Source organism: Salvia splendens, chromosome 3, assembly GCF_004379255.2.
Source record: "Salvia splendens isolate huo1 chromosome 3, SspV2, whole genome shotgun sequence".
Taxonomy (NCBI): Eukaryota; Viridiplantae; Streptophyta; class Magnoliopsida; order Lamiales; family Lamiaceae; genus Salvia; species Salvia splendens.
The window spans coordinates 6,870,524-6,887,809 of NC_056034.1; the positions used below are offsets into that span (position 1 = coordinate 6,870,524).

The window sequence follows — 17,286 nt, forward strand, 5'->3', positions numbered from 1 at the left end:
GCCAAGTTTCGTACGAGTGTTGACGCTGGCCGACCGAAGCAGAGGGTCAACATCGCCAGCGAGTACAACAGCACCGCGTTCCCACGACTTCCCCGACAATGCCGAAGAGGCTCCGACCCCTCTCTCGTTTTCCCACCGTCGTTGCCCGGTTAGGCAAAAGACGACACAACGTATGTCTAGGGGATGCGCCAGGGTCCCAGGAGGTCCAATCGGCAGCTCCTAGTGTCCAGCCGAGTCCCGAGCTCGCCCACCTCGCGCGCATGCAGTGGCAGCAGCAGAGCATGATAGAAGTCATACAAAAGTGGAGTATGACGACTGACCCCTTTCACAAGAAGATGCTCAATGGGGGTATCGACAGTATGCACCCCTCGACATAGGGGGAGCCTCTGGGGACTCCGATGACGTCGGGTCTGGCCAAGGGGACGACGAGGAGTGAGAGGGAGGCCGCGGGTGTCGAAGCTGTAGGATGATTTTTTTTGTAAACTATGTATTTTTTTAAAATTATGTATGTTTTTTTTAATTTATATAAAATGGTTGCATTTATGAATTTGTGATTTTGTTTGTTGGGATGTCCTAGTGCTTGTCCACTATTGTGCAGTGGGATGTCTTAGTGACGTGATAGGAGGTGTTTTTGGGATGTCCCAGTGCTAGTCTGCCGGGATATCCGCCCTATTGTGGATGCTCTGATGAATTGGTTTTAAATATTCCACAGTGTCACCTCACACCCTCACATCTCCTCCATCCCACGCTAGTTAACCGTTAACCCTTCCCCCTCATTCTCTCTTATTTTATCGATTTCAAAAGATGGCAGAAATCAAAGTTTTTGACATGAAAAATGGCTTCTCCTATTGATCGCTGGAGTCATTGCGTGGAGAAGGATAGACGTGCAATCTACAGAGAAGAATCAATGTCCGTCATTCAATGTCTCTCCTCCAAGTCGAAGAGACTCGCTCGACGTCGTTACCATTGATCGGTCAAACTCCATCGATTCTTTCTTCCCTTGAAATGACCATTTCTTCTTCATAAATGCCCATTTTTTGCCAGAATATGTGGTGTTTTATCTTAAATTGGACTAGATATGGCAACTAACTTTCCAGTTGAGACGTTTTAATACTGTAAATTAACATCTGTGATAATATGTTTTTAGAATGCGACTGCATTTAAATAAGACGCAAAGCAAAACACGTCACTTGAATGATGCATGAGGAGAACGTGTCAGACAAATGATCATGATGACAACTAAACTAAAATTTTCATCTTAAACTAAAGGAGAATAATTTGAATTTAACCAACTAAACTAAAATTTTCATCTTAAACTAAAGGAGAATAATTTGAATTTAACTTCAAATTTAAAATGATATAACTACGTATGCTCGGTCCTTAATCCGAGCAGGATTAAAATGATATAACCCATTTTAAAAATCCATTTTCCAACCACTCGTTGGGAGACTTTCGGCCTTAATTCGCAAACCCGGTCGAGCAGGATTAATCCGATTCTGCTGAAGGCGGATTCGGAACCCCCGTGGTCAAACCCAAAAAAAAAAAATCCATATCTCTACCTCTCTAAAACCCTTTGCTTTACTTTGAAGCTGTTTTTTTTTTTTAATTTCCAACTCAGTCCTCACCCCCTCCCTCCCTCTGTTTTCTCTCATCTCAAGTTTTGGTTTAGTCGAACACTAGTTCCCTAGGGCTTTTCGGCAACTGAGCTTCTCAGTGACTAGTGATCTCGTCCATGGCGGCCGAAAAGCTTCGGGATTTGAGTCAGCCGATGGATGTTGCTCTGCTCGACGCCACTGTCTCTGCTTTCTATGGAACCGGATCTAAAGAGGAGGTATGGAGAATTTGCTTTTATTTATGTTTTTTATTTTACTAGTGTTTGGTTTTGTTTAGTGCTGTCACGTAGTATGTTTGATTGAACTGGAATCATCTGGCAGTAAGTATACTTGTTTGTTGAACATAGTGGCAGTGCCAGTTTACACAATTGTAGGTCTTTTGTTTTTTTCTAACGGTGAAGCCTGGTTGTTAAGTGATGAATATTGATCTCTATTGAAGGTATAGTAACTGCAAGCTCATAAGACGCACATCATTTTTTTTATGAATTTATGTCATTTTTTGACAAAACATGTTACCACCTTTTTAAACTATTTATTTGACAACTGGAGGAGTAACACGTATCCATATTGAACTAACTGCTTGATAGTGCATGTAAAAGAGAAATTTCACTCATTAAAACCGGAGGAGTAACATGTATTATACTTCTTAACAGTGCATGTAAAAGAGAAAACGTCAGTGAACATCCAAGCAAGTGATTGTATATGAAGTTGTGCATCCATTTTGTGTTACTTGGCTCTTTAAAACTTGATAATAGGCAGGTATCATATGAATGTTTTGATACACAAGACATTTTAGTGAACATCAAAATGTCAAATAAGTGACAGCATATGAAGCTATACATCTGTTTTGTGTTACTATATGCAGAATGGAATCTTTTGGTTTCTCCTAATCTATTTGTTTAGATGGCCACACGGTTGAGCATATAAAATATACTCCCTAGTCCCTCAGATTTTTTTTGGTTCAAATTGGATTTTCACAGAACTGAAATTACATTAGTTTTCTGGACTCTGGAGTAGTATGTATTATCTTTTAATACTGATTTAGCGTTATTGATATGACATTATTAATATATGAGATAATAGATATATGTTTGTTCATGTTGATACCAACCATGGAAGGTGACTGCAAGAAATATCTTTTGGTGTTAGCTATAGAAGATCTTTTGTAATCGAGGCAAAATGATAGTTACAACAGAATAACAGTGTTTGCATAGAATGTATGTTTGGATTGTATCAAGTGAGTGCGTTGGAGAAGTTGGTTGACCAAAAAGTAATATATGTGAGAGATGCAAAGAATAGTGGCAACTTCTTGGCCACTAGCAAGCCGTTACCTGTTAACAACAAGAACTGAACAAATCTCTCGAGCACTTGAATGAAATGCCTTGAATTTTTTTTTCTCCTTTCAAAATGTTTGAAAATCACCCCTCAAACCCATTATCAGAATAAGGCCGAACAATCTTCATATTTATGTATATATAGTTTCTTGGAACATCTTTTCCAGTCCCGTGCAAATGGATTATGATATCTTCGTACCCATGGAGTTTGCTTTAAACCATTCTGGCAGAATCATGCAATTTGATTTTTGTAATTTTGAATGCTCTGAAATTCAGCATATATCTCTCCCATTTTTTGTTCATTTACTGCAAAACAGTGTGCTTAAGTTGTGCTTGAAGGTGGATCAAGTTGGAAAGATTATTAACTAGGCAATCAATTGAGGTCTCTCAGTTTCTGGAAATCATACTCCTCCCAGCTTAATAACTTTGATTTTCTTCTCTTGGGTTTCGTGGCAGAGGGCTGCTGCAGATCATATCTTGCGTGACTTACAACATAACCCAGATATGTGGCTTCAAGTGGTCCACATTTTATCTAGTGCCCAGAATCTGAACACAAAATTTTTTGCTTTACAGGTATGTTAAGCGTGCTCATACTTCATAGTAATTTACAGTTCCTCTTTACTTGTGGTTCTGGGCTTATTTTCCATAACAAAATCTGCGAATATTGTTTATTTTTGTCATCAACTTGTGATTACTGATAAAAGAGATGCTGAATTTCCCTATACAGGTTTTGGAAGGTGTTATTAAGTACAGATGGAATGCTTTACCTGTAGAACAAAGAGATGGCATGAAAAACTATATTTCTGATGTTATAGTTAAGGTAACTTAATCTGAAAATCACTAATCATGATATATAGTTCTTTCATAACGTGGAAGCACGAGTACTTACCTTTTGGCCTAATATTTTTGTTAGCTTTCGAGTGACGAAGTCTCTTTCCAGAGGGAGAGGCTTTATGTCAATAAATTAAACATAATATTGGTTCAGGTAATTTCTTGGAAGTCACTGAGCATTTGTAATCACTTTTGATATTTTGGTACTACGTTTTGGTTGAATGATTCATATCATTAAGTTCTAGTAGTCCAGTTTGTGATTTTTCTTTTATATAAAGATATTGAAGCATGAGTGGCCAGCTCGATGGCGTAGCTTCATACCTGATTTGGTTGCAGCAGCAAAATCAAGTGAAACCATCTGCGAGAATTGCATGGCCATTCTAAAAGTATGTAGTTATGGTTTCGATCTGGGTCTTTTAATATACATCTGAATCTGTGATTAACTTGGAATGTTTTGCTTGTCAGCTTCTAAGTGAGGAGGTCTTCGATTTTTCAAGGGGTGAAATGACTCAACAGAAGATTAAAGAGTTGAAACAATCTTTGAACAGGTAATCATGCGAACATGGTACTATATACATTTCATTAGCTATATCCAGAGTTTTCAAAAGCGCGCCTGGTGTGGGTCCTAGGCACAGGGAGCACAAGGCTCGATCGTAATCGCCCCGAGGTTGCCGGGGCGAGAAATATTCAGGAGGTGCGGTGGGGCACGACGGGGCGATGGTAAGACAGATTTTTGCACAACAGATTGAGTAGAAAGGAAGCACCAGATGGCGGCATAGCCAATTAGGTTGTGATGTGGTTGTAGTCTGTAGAGATGAAGGTGTATGTCAATGGAGTTGCAGAGACGGTGATTAGGTCAAATCTAGAAACTGTATTATTAATACTAAAGTCACTGCAAATATTTATTAAAAGCCCAATTTGAAATAATGCACATTTTGAATTTGAATTAAATTAAATAAAAAGCCTAATCTGAATTAAAATAAAAACCCTTCCACCCCCACTTCCCTTCGTGAAGCAGAAATCCAACATTGCTGAAACTGCGCTCAAGACAATTCCTTCTGGTTCCCTGACAGCACTGTTTATATCTCAAGGATCCAATATCTGGCATATATGCTTCCTGAAAGGCAATTTTATTACTTATAATCCCCCTTTCTTTTTGGGTGAAGTTCTCATGGTAGTTTGGCCTGCATTTTAGGGCGTGCATTTTATGTATAACTTCTTTAAAATCCTCCTGTTGTATGTCTTTAGTCTTGATTCTTTTAATTTGTTTGCCTTCAGCGAATTCAAGCTCATTCACGAGTTATGCTTGTATGTGTTGTCTGCATCCCAAAGAGCTGAACTCATCAGGGCTACCTTGGCAACATTACATGCTTTTTTGTCCTGGATTCCCTTGGGCTATATATTTGAATCACCACTGGTTTGTATTCTTCCCTTTTATTCGATTGATTTTTTAAAGAAGGAATTGAACTGCATTCTTCTGATCTGTTCCAGCATCTTAGTTGGTGATTTGGACTTATTTGCTTTATTAAGCTTTGGTGCTACCTGTTCTGATTTATTTGGCAGCTTGAAAATCTATTGAAATTCTTTCCTGTGCCTGCATATCGCAATCTCACTATTCAGTGTCTGACTGAGGTAGCTGCCCACCCTCCTTTCTAACTGCTTGATAGATGCTTTGTCCAATTATATTTGTTGCTAATGAGCCAGTTTCTCAGGTTGCTGCTCTTAGTTTTGGGGACTTCTATAATATGGAGTATGCCAAAATGTATTCTATATTCATGGTGCAATTACAGGTAGTGAAGATAAAGCTTCTCTGCAATAATCTTTATATTTGTAACTTGATATTACCAGTTAGTTGGTGTGCTGATTGCTGTTATGGCGTTTCTTGTGTACTAGGCAATTGTCCCATCGTCCACCAACTTTGTTGAGGCATATGCAAATGGCAATAGTGAGGAGCAGGTGACTACTTTGATTCCGAATTAGCTTGCATACATCTTATTGCTAGAATGTACACCCCCCCATGTTTACCTTGATACAGGTGTTTCTGAAGTTTTTCTTGGGAGACAAATGTCACCCTGATGTTTACCTGGATGCACAACTCCCCTTAATTTTTTTAAAGAATATATCCATTTTTTCCAAACAAACCAAACCTTAGTCATCAATCAAAGCAGACCAAAACAAAAGGGGGTACTCTTCTTTTTCTGGATTTGTCGTTGCACTTGCAAAAATACCCTTTTATTAACGAAATCAAATGGTGCTTGATAAAATTCTTGTTGTACCATTTCTTTCATCCTTTTCATGACCAAATACTTAATTTTTTTTGTGTGTAGTTTCCAAAATTTCCCAATTTTATCCTTATCATTATGAAATAGTGTATTAATTTTTAGACTTGTAGATAAGTTTCAGGTCTATAAGTGAGGCACAACTTAGGCAGAAACTTGAAAAAATGAAAAAAAAAATTCTTTCAACGTTTGTTAACTTGGTCAATGAAGCACCAAACAAACTTTTTATTGGGTGGGACTTGCACTTCCTGGTAAATGTACCCAAATAAAACTTTAAGACAAATGTGAATGTTATGGAGATTTATGCATCTCTTCTATGTATTTTTTTATGCCTTGAACTGAAACTCATTCTGCTTTGTTTCTTCAGGCATTTATTCAGAATTTGGCACTGTTTTTCACATCATTCTACAAGGTAACTCACCTTCATTGGTATTGACTACTACTAAATGAAGTAAAGAATAGAAAAAGACAAATCATCCAATTGCTGCTTATTTTTGAATCATGTGGCTAGTAACGGAAGTGGCTTCCTAGGGGATTCATTCAGTATGTTGATAATTGATATCATCACTAAAATGTGTACATGTTTGAAGCAGCTAAATTTTGTTTTAGTTTTTTTTATTAGCAATTAATTATCTGTACCATCTGCGTTTTGTGTCAATATCTCCTTACATAAACTTATTTATTTTTATTTTGATGACTGTTCTGAATCGCTGTTGGGTATCTTAGTTATCGCAGGAGTACATTTGTTTTTACTAAATTGCTGGTGATTATGATAGCTCTCGAATTGTAAATTTTGTGTGTTCTGTTCAACCAGTCATAATATTTTCTTCTGTTCTGCTGGTACTTGATCCAGACTAATCACCAGTCTCTTGGTGATTAAAGACACAAATTATAAGATTGATTATGTTCCTACTCCTTTTTCCCTTATTAGGCTCACTAATCCTCTTACTTCCTTGTCTTTGTAGTGTCATATACGAGTGCTAGAGTCTGTGCAAGAGAATATAAATATACTACTAGTGGGCCTTGAGTATCTAATCAATATCTCATATGTGGATGACATTGAAGTTTTTAAGGTACTTGTAAATTCTTATACATTACGTACCTCTGACTTTCGTTATTGTTGTGATTGTTTACACAATTTCTGAGTGCCATGGGCTGCAGGTTTGCCTGGATTATTGGAATTCTTTAGTTTCGGAGCTGTTTGATTCTAATCACAATCTGGATAGTCCTGCTGGGGTTGCACACATGATGGGACTGCAGGTGGAAATGATATTCAGTATTCCTCTTAAATATTTCGAGGATAGTGTTGTTTTTCATGGGCATTATGTTGATAATTGTTCCAGTGAATACTGTTTCTTTTGTAAAATAAGCCAAGTTAGCATATGGTGATGTGAATGCTGCATTCTTGGTTTCCAAGCAGATGCCTATGCTTCCCGGTATGGTTGATGGACTAGGATCACAACTCCTGCAGAGGCGTCAACTTTATACTGGTCCAATGTCAAAGTTGAGATTACTGATGATATGTCGCATGGCGAAGCCAGAAGAGGTTCTCATTGTTGAGGATGAAAATGGGAATATAGTTCGTGAGACAATGAAAGATAATGATGTTCTAGTACAGTATAAGGTCGACCAGATTATTTAAAACTCATGTAGCTTTTAGACTGCAGTTTTTCATGCAATTGCTTCTTTAGTCCTGTAGATCTTGCTTTGACTCTTGCGGTATATGTGCAATAATTTGAACTCACAGATAATGAGGGAGACACTGATTTACTTGGCTCATCTTGATCACGAGGATACTGAAAAACAGGTGTGCCTTGCTAGTTTTGTTGTTTCTCTATGTGTGCTTGTTGAACTGTTATGCTCTGTAAATATTTGCTGCTTAATTTATGCTTCCATTCTTTTACGGATTGCCTGAAGTAGTTATGTGGTATTGCTCTCTCTAGTTTCAAGACAATTGTCCAAATTCAAACAGTTCACATAACTTACAGATAATTATTGGTCAACTGATTTTGACTCGCCACGTAGAAGTTTAGATTATGAAATATTTTCTGTTGTAGACATATTTCAGTTTTATGGACTCGAATGCGCAGAATTTACGTGTCCTTAAAATGGATATGTAAGAAGTTAATGAAGATTTGTTTCAGATATCGGCCTTATAGCATGAAGGGTTTAATTTATACCTTGAGTGCTTGATGTAATGTTCTGCCTCTTATTTTCTTCTTTGAATTACTGATTATGCTTTGGTGATATGTTTTATCTATTTCTTTTATATGCTTAAGCATTGACCAGTTATGCTGATTCTCTGAGACCAATTGTCATTGATTTTCTTCGTCTTATATCCATGTTTTTAATACTTTATTCAACTGCTTGCTGTCATGACTCATATGGAGTTAGGGGTTTGATTTGTATTCATGCTGTTGGACTGATCCATTGAATTTTTATCCTGTTTGTGGCTACAGATGCTGACAAAGTTGGGTAAACAACTTATTGGAGAGGATTTTACCTGGAACAATCTTAATACACTCTGTTGGGCCATTGGATCTATTTCTGGGTCAATGGCAGAGGAGCAGGTAGATCGGAGCTTATCCGATTGCATTTCTTTAATGCTGTAATAAAGTAGATAAGCTTCATTTGCGTTTACGTTCCTGATATACTGTTAGAAAAGCTAGCCCATGAATGGTGTCATTGTCCTAAAGATGTCATATTTTCATAGTTGTCCATTATGATGCTTTGGAAGTTGAAATGTTGCTTGATTCTAAGTTTATGTTTAGTTGCAATTTGGTGCGTTTATATTTATTGTGGTTTCTTGATACATTGATTCAATTTTGTTATTTTCTGGAGCATGATGATAATGTACGTTATGTGTTTAGAAGCTTGGGCACAATTTGCAATTGACATCCATTAACTTTCAACCTTTGGCAGGAAAACAGGTTTCTGGTGATGGTAATCCGTGATTTGTTAAACCTTTGTGAGATCACTAAGGGGAAGGACAATAAAGCTGTCATTGCCAGTAACATAATGTGAGGGTTGAGTCTAGTTATTGTTCTGCATGAGAATGAATGCCTAATCAATCTATCTGTATGATTAATTGATTTGCAGAAAAAAATGTGGTCCTGTTTTTTTCCTTCTGAACTTTTGCTGTTTATTTGGCTGCAGGTATGTAGTTGGTCAATACCAACGATTTTTGAGGGCTCACTGGAAATTCTTGAAAACTGTTGTGAACAAATTGTTTGAATTCATGCATGAGACCCACCCAGGGGTTCAGGTTGGAATTGATATCCCTTTTAACTTTCCATGTTTTGTGCATGTTTCTTACATGGTCTCTAATTTTTTTTTATCATCGTTCGCTTTTATTAACATCCTGCCGATCCCAAATCCTTGTTGAATCTATGTCTCTATTACTTATCATTTTTAAGTTCTTAAACTGCGTACTGATTTGGTATTACTATTTCTTTCTGCTCATTTGCAGGACATGGCATGTGATACATTCTTGAAAATTGTCCAAAAATGCAAGCGCAAATTTGTCATCGTGCAGGTTATGATACATGTTTTGTTGTATTTGGCAATGAGCTCAGTTGTAAGTTGTGCCTTTATAACCAAAGGAATTAACCATGTCTCTTCCAAACCCAGGTTGGAGAAAAAGAGCCATTTGTTTCGGAACTATTAACAACACTTCTGACTACTATTGTTGATCTTGAGCCTCACCAAATTCATTCCTTTTATGAATCTGTAGGTCCTCATATGGTGCTTTCTAATTTATAATATTTCCTAGCATAATCTAGTCCTTTTGTGAACCATAAGGTTCAATATATTACTTTATTTTGATAATGTCTATTTCAATTCTTGCCACCTTGTACCTTGTAGGTTGGTACTATGATTCAAGCAGAAACTGATCCCCTCAGGAGAGGTGAATACCTGCAGAAGCTGATGGAACTTCCTAATCAGGTTTGATCCCATTGCTCCTATAATTTCCAGATGACCCTATGTACTCCCTCCGTTCCACACTAAATGATGTACTCCCTCCGTCCCACACTAAGTGATGTACTCCCTCCGTCTCATTAAATATGAAACATTTGTGTTTCGGCACGGGATTTTATGTATTGTTGTTTTGTGAGTTAATGAAGAGAGAGGGAAAAAAGAGATAATATTATTTCCATTTTAGGATACGTTTCAATTTAAATGGGACAACTTAAAAAAGAACGTTTCATTTTTAATGGGACAGAGGGTGTATTACTTTTCGACTCGGGATTTAAGGAAGTGATGTTTAGTGGAGACTGGAATAGAGTAGATAAGCGAGGAGAGAATAAAGTGGATAAGTGAAGAGAGAATAAAATAGTAGAGATTAACAGGGTTGGCTTTTGCCAAAAGAGGAATTGACTCACTTACCCCAAGACAACCCATAAAGGAATACAAATAACTTACCGTGGGATGGAGGGAGTATTTTTTAGTTAACTAGGTTTTATATCCTGCATTGCACGGTGTTTGTTGAAAGAGAATGTGCAGTTTATTACTTCCTCCGTCCCATAATAGATGTCACACTTTCCTTTTTAGTTTGTCCCACAAAAGATGTCACACTTCCTTTTTTAGAAAAAGTCTCTCTCACACTAATATAAATATAATATATTCTCTCTCCATTTATAAGACAAAACAACATCTCCTAAAATCTCGTGCCATTACCAAAGTATGTCATCTATTATGGGACGGAGGGAGTATTATTTAAAAATACTTTTCAATGTTTGGATTTGATTAGTGGTTCACCTTTATTTGGTGTACAATAATACAATCAATATGCAATTGAAGGAAAATTCTAAAGAATTATAATGTGATTTATTTATTAAAGAGTAAATGCCAAAATTGGTCCTGAACATATAGCCATTTTACGATTTTGGTCCTAAACATTATCTTTTGGATTTTTGGTCCTGCACATACGGACATTTGATCATTTTGGTCCTGCACATATGGAAATTTGATCATTTTGGTCCTCCGTCAATATTTTCGTTAAAAACTAACGGTCAACATTATCTTTTGGATTTTTTGGTCCTGCACATATGGATATTTGATCATTTTGGTCCTGCACATATGGAATTTTGATCATTTTGGTCCTCCGTCAATATTTTCGTTAAAAACTAACGGTCAACGGCCGATTTTTGACTAAAACAATGGGTTGGTTCGGGTCGTGTTTGGGTTACACGTTAAGAAAAAAAATAATTATTTTTTATTAATTAAAAAATTATAAAACTTTAATTTTTAGTTATTTTTGTTGATTAAAAATATTATAACGACTAAAACATGATGTTATTATACGATTTAAACATGATATTACACGATAAAATAAAAAATTACCAAATTAAAATAATCATTTTTTAATCAAAATAATAAAATTAAAGTATACTAATATTAAATCTATATAATAAAATTAAATAATTAAAAATTATTTTTAATAAAATCTATACTTTAATTTTATTAATTAAAAAATATTAATTAATTTTTTAAGAATATTATGCTTAGATTTTAACGAAAATATTATGCTTAGATTTTAAGAAAATATTATTTTTTTCTTAACGTGTAACCCAAACCCGACCCAAACACGACCCGACTCAACCCATTGTTTTAGTCAAAAATCGGCCGTTGATCGTTAGTTTTTAACGAAAATGTTGACGGAGGACCAAAATGATCAAAATTCCATATGTGCAGGACCAAAATGATCAAATGTCCATATGTGCAGGACCAAAAAATCCAAAAGATAATGTTGACCGTTAGTTTTTAACGGAAATATTGACGGAGGACCAAAATGATCAAATGTCCATATGTGCAGGACCAAAAAATCCAAAAGATAATGTTTAGGACCAAAATCGTAAAATGGCTATATGTTCAGGACCAATTTTGGCCTTTACTCTTTATTAAAATATGCAATTTACAATATATAAGCTGCACAGTGAGTTGCAAGATTAGCAATTTAGTTTGGGCATGAAAATTCTTCACTAGGAAGGGAAACTGGGTTGTTTCTCTTCTAGCACACGTGTATTAATGCGCCTCAAGTTTCAACGTAGCTAATTGACGTTATACTGCAGAAATGGACTGAAATAATTGGACAGGCACGCCAGAGCGTAGATTTCTTGAAAGATCAAGATGTGATCCGTGCGGTGCTTAATATCTTGCAGGTTTCTTATTTTACCTTACTATATTATTGTTATTATTATTATTATTATTATTATTATATTGGATTGTATGCTTTCTTTCCATGCAGATTGCAGACCTTCTCCATATATGGTACTTGGCCATAGAATGGTAGAAGGACAAACTGCTTAAGAAAAACTTGAGAATGATCACTTGAACTCTGTTTTAACCTTTTTTCATCAAAAATATCGTCACTGAACCTGAGCTAGTCCGTTTTGTTTGATTATCTTATGTTTGCTTGATGCCCTGAAGTTGGAATGGTCAATTAAAGCCCCATGATATCCATGCATACTTGTGTATATACACATATGTTTACTGTAATGTATGTATATTGAGCTATATTGAGTAATCAGTCTTATCTCGTGCTTCTTTATTGTAATGCTCAATCAATCAATTATGCGACCAAGCTGAAAAACCTTGTCATGATTGAAGACAGTAAAATTCTTTATCTTGAGCAATGCAAATTTGGATTTGGTTCAACCTTTGTTGGTTCATCTTTTCATGAAATTTTATTGACACTCTCTATATATGCACCTACAATTTGGTTATACATTTAACCAAGGTAACATTATTGTACCCAGAAAAGTTCAATATGAGACGAAATCATCCTGGATGCATATTTGTCTACCCCTCACACCCTCTTCATAACCTAAAATCATCATATACGGATGTCTGAGGCATGACAGAAACTAGTTAATTCAACCTTGGGGTTGTGTAGTTGGTGTACCACTTTATAGATTAAAAGCCTTTTACTTAAAGCTGGTAAATGACACCTTTTCTTTTATATGACAAATTGACGTGGTTTCTATTCAAATCCTAATTTATCTTGGTCTTTTCTTCGTCTGCTCAATATGAATGGCATTTGTTGTGATTGATGTGTTAATTAAGCCAAACATATGCCAAAAAAAGTTCATAGTTCCTAATTATTGTTTAAGCAGAAGATCAGCATTATAGTTTGTTACGATAGCTGTATGTCATTGTCCAGTAACCCTGTCTAGTTTTATTACTCTCTATATATATTGATTCTCAATATGCTTTTTGTCTTTCTTGTTGTGGTTATAAATTTATGCTCACATTTGATCCTCCAGACAAATACTAGTGTTGCTAGCTCTCTTGGGATGTATTTTATGCCACAGATTTCCATGATCTTTTTGGACATGCTCAATGTTTACAGGTTCGTTTAGTTTTGTTCTGGAATGACAGTCCTAAGTTTCCCTGAGTAGTTCTATTACATTTGTGTGTATTTTGATGATGGTTGAGTTGCATGGCACAGAATGTACAGTGAGCTTATATCAACCAGTATTGCCCAAGGAGGGCCCCATGCTTCTCGGACATCTATTGTGAAACTCTTACGGTATATTCCAAATCTGGAGCATTTTTTTGGGTACATTTTCAGTCTAATAGGTGTGTCCATTTCGTCCATTTCCAACAGTTCAGTCAAGAGGGAAACATTAAAGCTCATTGAGACATTTTTAGAAAAAGCTGAGACATTTACAGATAAAGCTGAAGATCAGCAACATATCGGTAAACAGTTTTTGCCTCCAATGATGGACCATGTGCTCGGTGACTATGCTCGGAATTTGCCTGATGCGAGAGAGTCAGAAGTTCTATCACTATTTGCAACTATAATAAATAAGTGAGTTTTTCTTTTGGGTTTCTTTACAATTTGCTTGTGTCTTTTAGATGTCTATAACCGAACACCGTCTGACCTCCTGGTAACAGCGATTTACTCGTTTTCCTGGTAACGTTCTCAACTGTGCATACATGAAATCATTAGCAGTGATTTGCAGCATCATTGAACATGATTTTATTTTGGCTGGGATATTGTTGCTTATATGCATAACATTGATTTAGATCATGCTGTCATTCATCATGAAATTTGTTCTCTTGCTTAACTTTATTCAGGTACAAGGGAACAATGATTGAGAACGTTCCTCGAATATTTGAATCTGTATTCCAGTGTACTCTAGAGGTTGGTGCAGCCTTCGTTACATATTATTTGTTGCATAATGATAAATATATCCTTTTTAAAAAAATCTTAATTATCATGTTTACTCTGGCAACAAGAACTTGAATTTGAAGCTATTTAAACTGCCATATGTAAATTCAAGTGTTGATCTATGTGTTAACATTTTATGCTGCCATTGTTGGATACTGGTTATTTTGGGCTTTGACATATATATGTGTTGTCAACAATAGTTCTTTCTTTAACTATTAATATCATTCAGATGATAACAAAGAATTTTGAAGACTATCCTGAGCATAGACTGAAGTTTTTTTCACTGCTTAGAGCTATTGCTGCACATTGTTTTCCTGCCCTAGTGCACTTGTCAAGTGAGGTATGTATATTGCACCAAAGTGACTGGCATTTTGTTGATAAAGTCCTTTTTTATATGTCAGAGATACAACTCAAGATCATTAATTACCTATTGGATTCATATTTTTATAGTGTCATATTATTTACTTTGGTTTTTTTGCTCTTATGTTCAGCAATTAAAACTTGTTCTAGATTCTATCATTTGGGCTTTCCGGCACACTGAACGAAATATAGCAGAGACTGGTCTCAACCTATTATTGGAAATGCTGACAAATTTTCAGGTGTAGTTTGGTTTGTTAAATTTTTATGGTGTTGATAATTATTCTAGCCAGTGCGTTATGGGTTTTTTTATGACGTTTCAGGGTTCTGAGTTTTGTAACCAGTTCCACCGGACTTACTTTTTGACAATAGAGCAAGAGATATTTGCTGTTTTGACAGACACATTCCACAAGCCGGGTTTTAAGTTGCATGTACTGGTGCTGCAACACTTATTCAGCCTGGTAACAGCATTTCTCTTTTTATTCATTTCTGGTTGCTCCTTTTGTACCCTCTTCGTACTGGCAAACTTGTTGACTGGCAGATCTGATGAAGTAAGTGCTAGTGGGGCCTGCATACTTTGATCACACTTTTTGTTTAATGATTTATTCAGTAAACTTCTTTTGATTAAGCTTTGTAACAACTTTTTGTGTAAATTACAGGTAGAATCAGCTGCGTTAACTGAGCCTATATGGGATACTGCAACAGTTTCTTATCCTTATGCAAATAATGGCATGTTTGTCCGTGAGTATACCGTTAAACTTTTGAGCTCATCGTTTCCGAACATGACAGCAACTGAGGTATTAAACCAAACCTTCTTTATGACTTCAGAGTTTCAGATGTTTAGTGTACTGCCTATACATTTATCTATTTTTTTGTTCTCTTCAGGTTACCCAATTTGTCAATGGACTTTTTGAGTCAAAAGGCGATATTTCTTCATTCAAAGATCACATACGAGATTTTCTTGTCCAATCAAAAGAATTTTCAGCTCAGGTGAAATATTTATTCTTGATTTTTCGTTAGTTTTTGTTCTCACAACTCATTTCCTGGTGAATCTTGTGATGATGCTTCGTCGATGGAGTTCATTTATTGAGTTTTATGTTTTTTTTATTTGAATTCTTTTCAACATCTCAGTCTTGTGAGTGGGTGAGTGGGTTGGGGGTGCCTAAGAGTTTCACTCTGTGGGTGAAATTTGGTTTCCTATATTCATTCTTGACGTACTGCTGCATGCCTGCATCTAATGGTTGTGTCATTGAGTCATTTGGTGCAGTCATTTTCTGGTACCAGACTAGCTTCCTAACACAATTCAATATGCTCTGGTAGCTGAGTTTTGTGGTAGTCATGACTTTTCAATTTATTAACAAAAATGGAACTGATGAGGACCTTGCTCCTTCCTTCGTAAAACAGACAGTAGCCATATCCTTTATTTTGCACAAGACAGTAGCCATATCTTGGTGTTTTATGTTCCCTTTTTGTCTATTCATCGATTAATTCTTCTGTTCTTTCCACTTTTGTTTCTCATCTTCTTCCTTTCACTGCCTACCTTCTCTCTTTTTATTTCTATGTGCAGCACCTTGTATGACTAAGTCTCTGAGTTCGGGGTTTGGTGATTTCCATAGAGAATCTGCATTTGAATAGTTATTTATGCACCCTGATTCTTATATTGAAATTAGGCACTTGATTTTTACATTTATGATCCAGGACAATAAAGATCTTTATGCTGAGGAAGCTGCTGCCAAGAGAGAAAAAGAGCGACAGCGCATGCTATCAATTCCAGGACTCATTGCACCCAACGAGATACAAGACGAGATGGTGGATTCATGAGCAATGGCACATTTTGAGCCAAGGCTAGTTTGGACTTTTAACTGAAAGTTAGGTTGGGGCACCTGAATTCCTCATTCATGACATATTTGGGGTTTTCATCCGTGGATTGCCCTAATCTGGCCGGAAATATATTTCTGAATGAAACGAGGAAGTTGTCAGGGGGTGCTGCTGAAGAAACCAATTGCTGGTTGTAGAGCATTCAGAACGTAATGTTAGGAACATGGGCATGTCACTAGAAGCATTTGTGATAGGAGGGTGGGTTGTGCAGAAAATTCTCTTTTTAGCAATTTGTACGAATTTATAAAGATCTATTCTTTAATGCTGCTTTGCAGTTTGTCTTGTACACTGATTAGTGATTTTGGTAAATATTTTTTACATCTAGTAATTTTAAAATTAATAACCTAAACTGTCCTGGTTCATGTTGGTGTGTGCTGTGTAGGTTGCTGTTCCTTTTCGGCAACAAGCAAACAATTGATTAAGGGAAAATTTAATGTTGGGATTTGCTTTGGTTAATGACAAGAAAAAAACATTTAATCGGGTCTATGCATTTGTAATTATATTAGTGGAGTAAAAGTTACCGTGAAATTAGGTTGGAATGAGTTGGTGTGTGCTGGCTGGTATGAGAAAGTCGAAATTATATGTATCCAATGAAAAGCGAAGACTCATTATGACGATCATTGCGCAAAATTTCCAATAAGCTGCCGACATGTGGAATATTATATGGCTGTGTCTGATATTCGAATATTCATCTAACAATTTGTTCAATTCAATAGTTGCATAAATGCAACGTATTATTAAAATCTAAATTTGGTGTTCATATAACGTATTCTGCGTTGTAACTTATAAAATCAAGGGAGTTTGTATGATTTCTAATT

General features: G+C 36.1%; 1 protein-coding gene across 2 annotated transcripts; it reads left to right on the plus strand.

The window, feature by feature from the left end:
• Positions 1–1,604: 1,604 nt before the first annotated feature.
• LOC121794629 (protein EXPORTIN 1A-like) lies at positions 1,605–16,817 on the plus strand. 2 transcript variants are annotated; one of them, XM_042192879.1, is made up of 32 exons: positions 1,605–1,831; positions 3,404–3,520; positions 3,675–3,767; positions 3,861–3,932; positions 4,057–4,164; positions 4,244–4,326; positions 5,057–5,195; positions 5,342–5,410; positions 5,491–5,568; positions 5,672–5,734; positions 6,425–6,469; positions 7,023–7,130; positions 7,219–7,317; positions 7,478–7,681; positions 7,805–7,864; positions 8,517–8,627; positions 8,980–9,077; positions 9,214–9,322; positions 9,527–9,592; positions 9,688–9,786; positions 9,922–10,002; positions 12,129–12,218; positions 13,323–13,408; positions 13,508–13,588; positions 13,667–13,870; positions 14,140–14,206; positions 14,463–14,573; positions 14,725–14,832; positions 14,914–15,141; positions 15,250–15,387; positions 15,476–15,580; positions 16,289–16,817. In XM_042192879.1, exons 1-32 carry the CDS (start codon positions 1,733–1,735, stop codon positions 16,409–16,411), a joined length of 3,342 nt encoding a protein of 1,113 aa, XP_042048813.1. In that variant the 5' UTR covers positions 1,605–1,732; the 3' UTR covers positions 16,412–16,817. The 2 variants fall into 2 exon arrangements, with proteins under 2 accessions (XP_042048813.1, XP_042048814.1); XM_042192880.1 differs by having other exon boundaries at positions 14,914–15,051.
• The last annotated feature ends 469 nt before the right edge of the window (positions 16,818–17,286 follow it).

Excerpts from the sequence above, each read along its gene's own strand:
- LOC121794629 (XM_042192879.1), top strand. The coding sequence starts at position 1,733 with ATGGCGGCCGAAAAGCTTCGGGATTTGAGTCAGCCGATGGATGTTGCT. Across the intron at positions 7,865-8,516 it reads ACGAGGATACTGAAAAACAG|ATGCTGACAAAGTTGGGTAA; the intron begins GTGTGCCTTGCT and ends TTGTGGCTACAG. Across the intron at positions 9,323-9,526 it reads AGACCCACCCAGGGGTTCAG|GACATGGCATGTGATACATT; the intron begins GTTGGAATTGAT and ends GCTCATTTGCAG.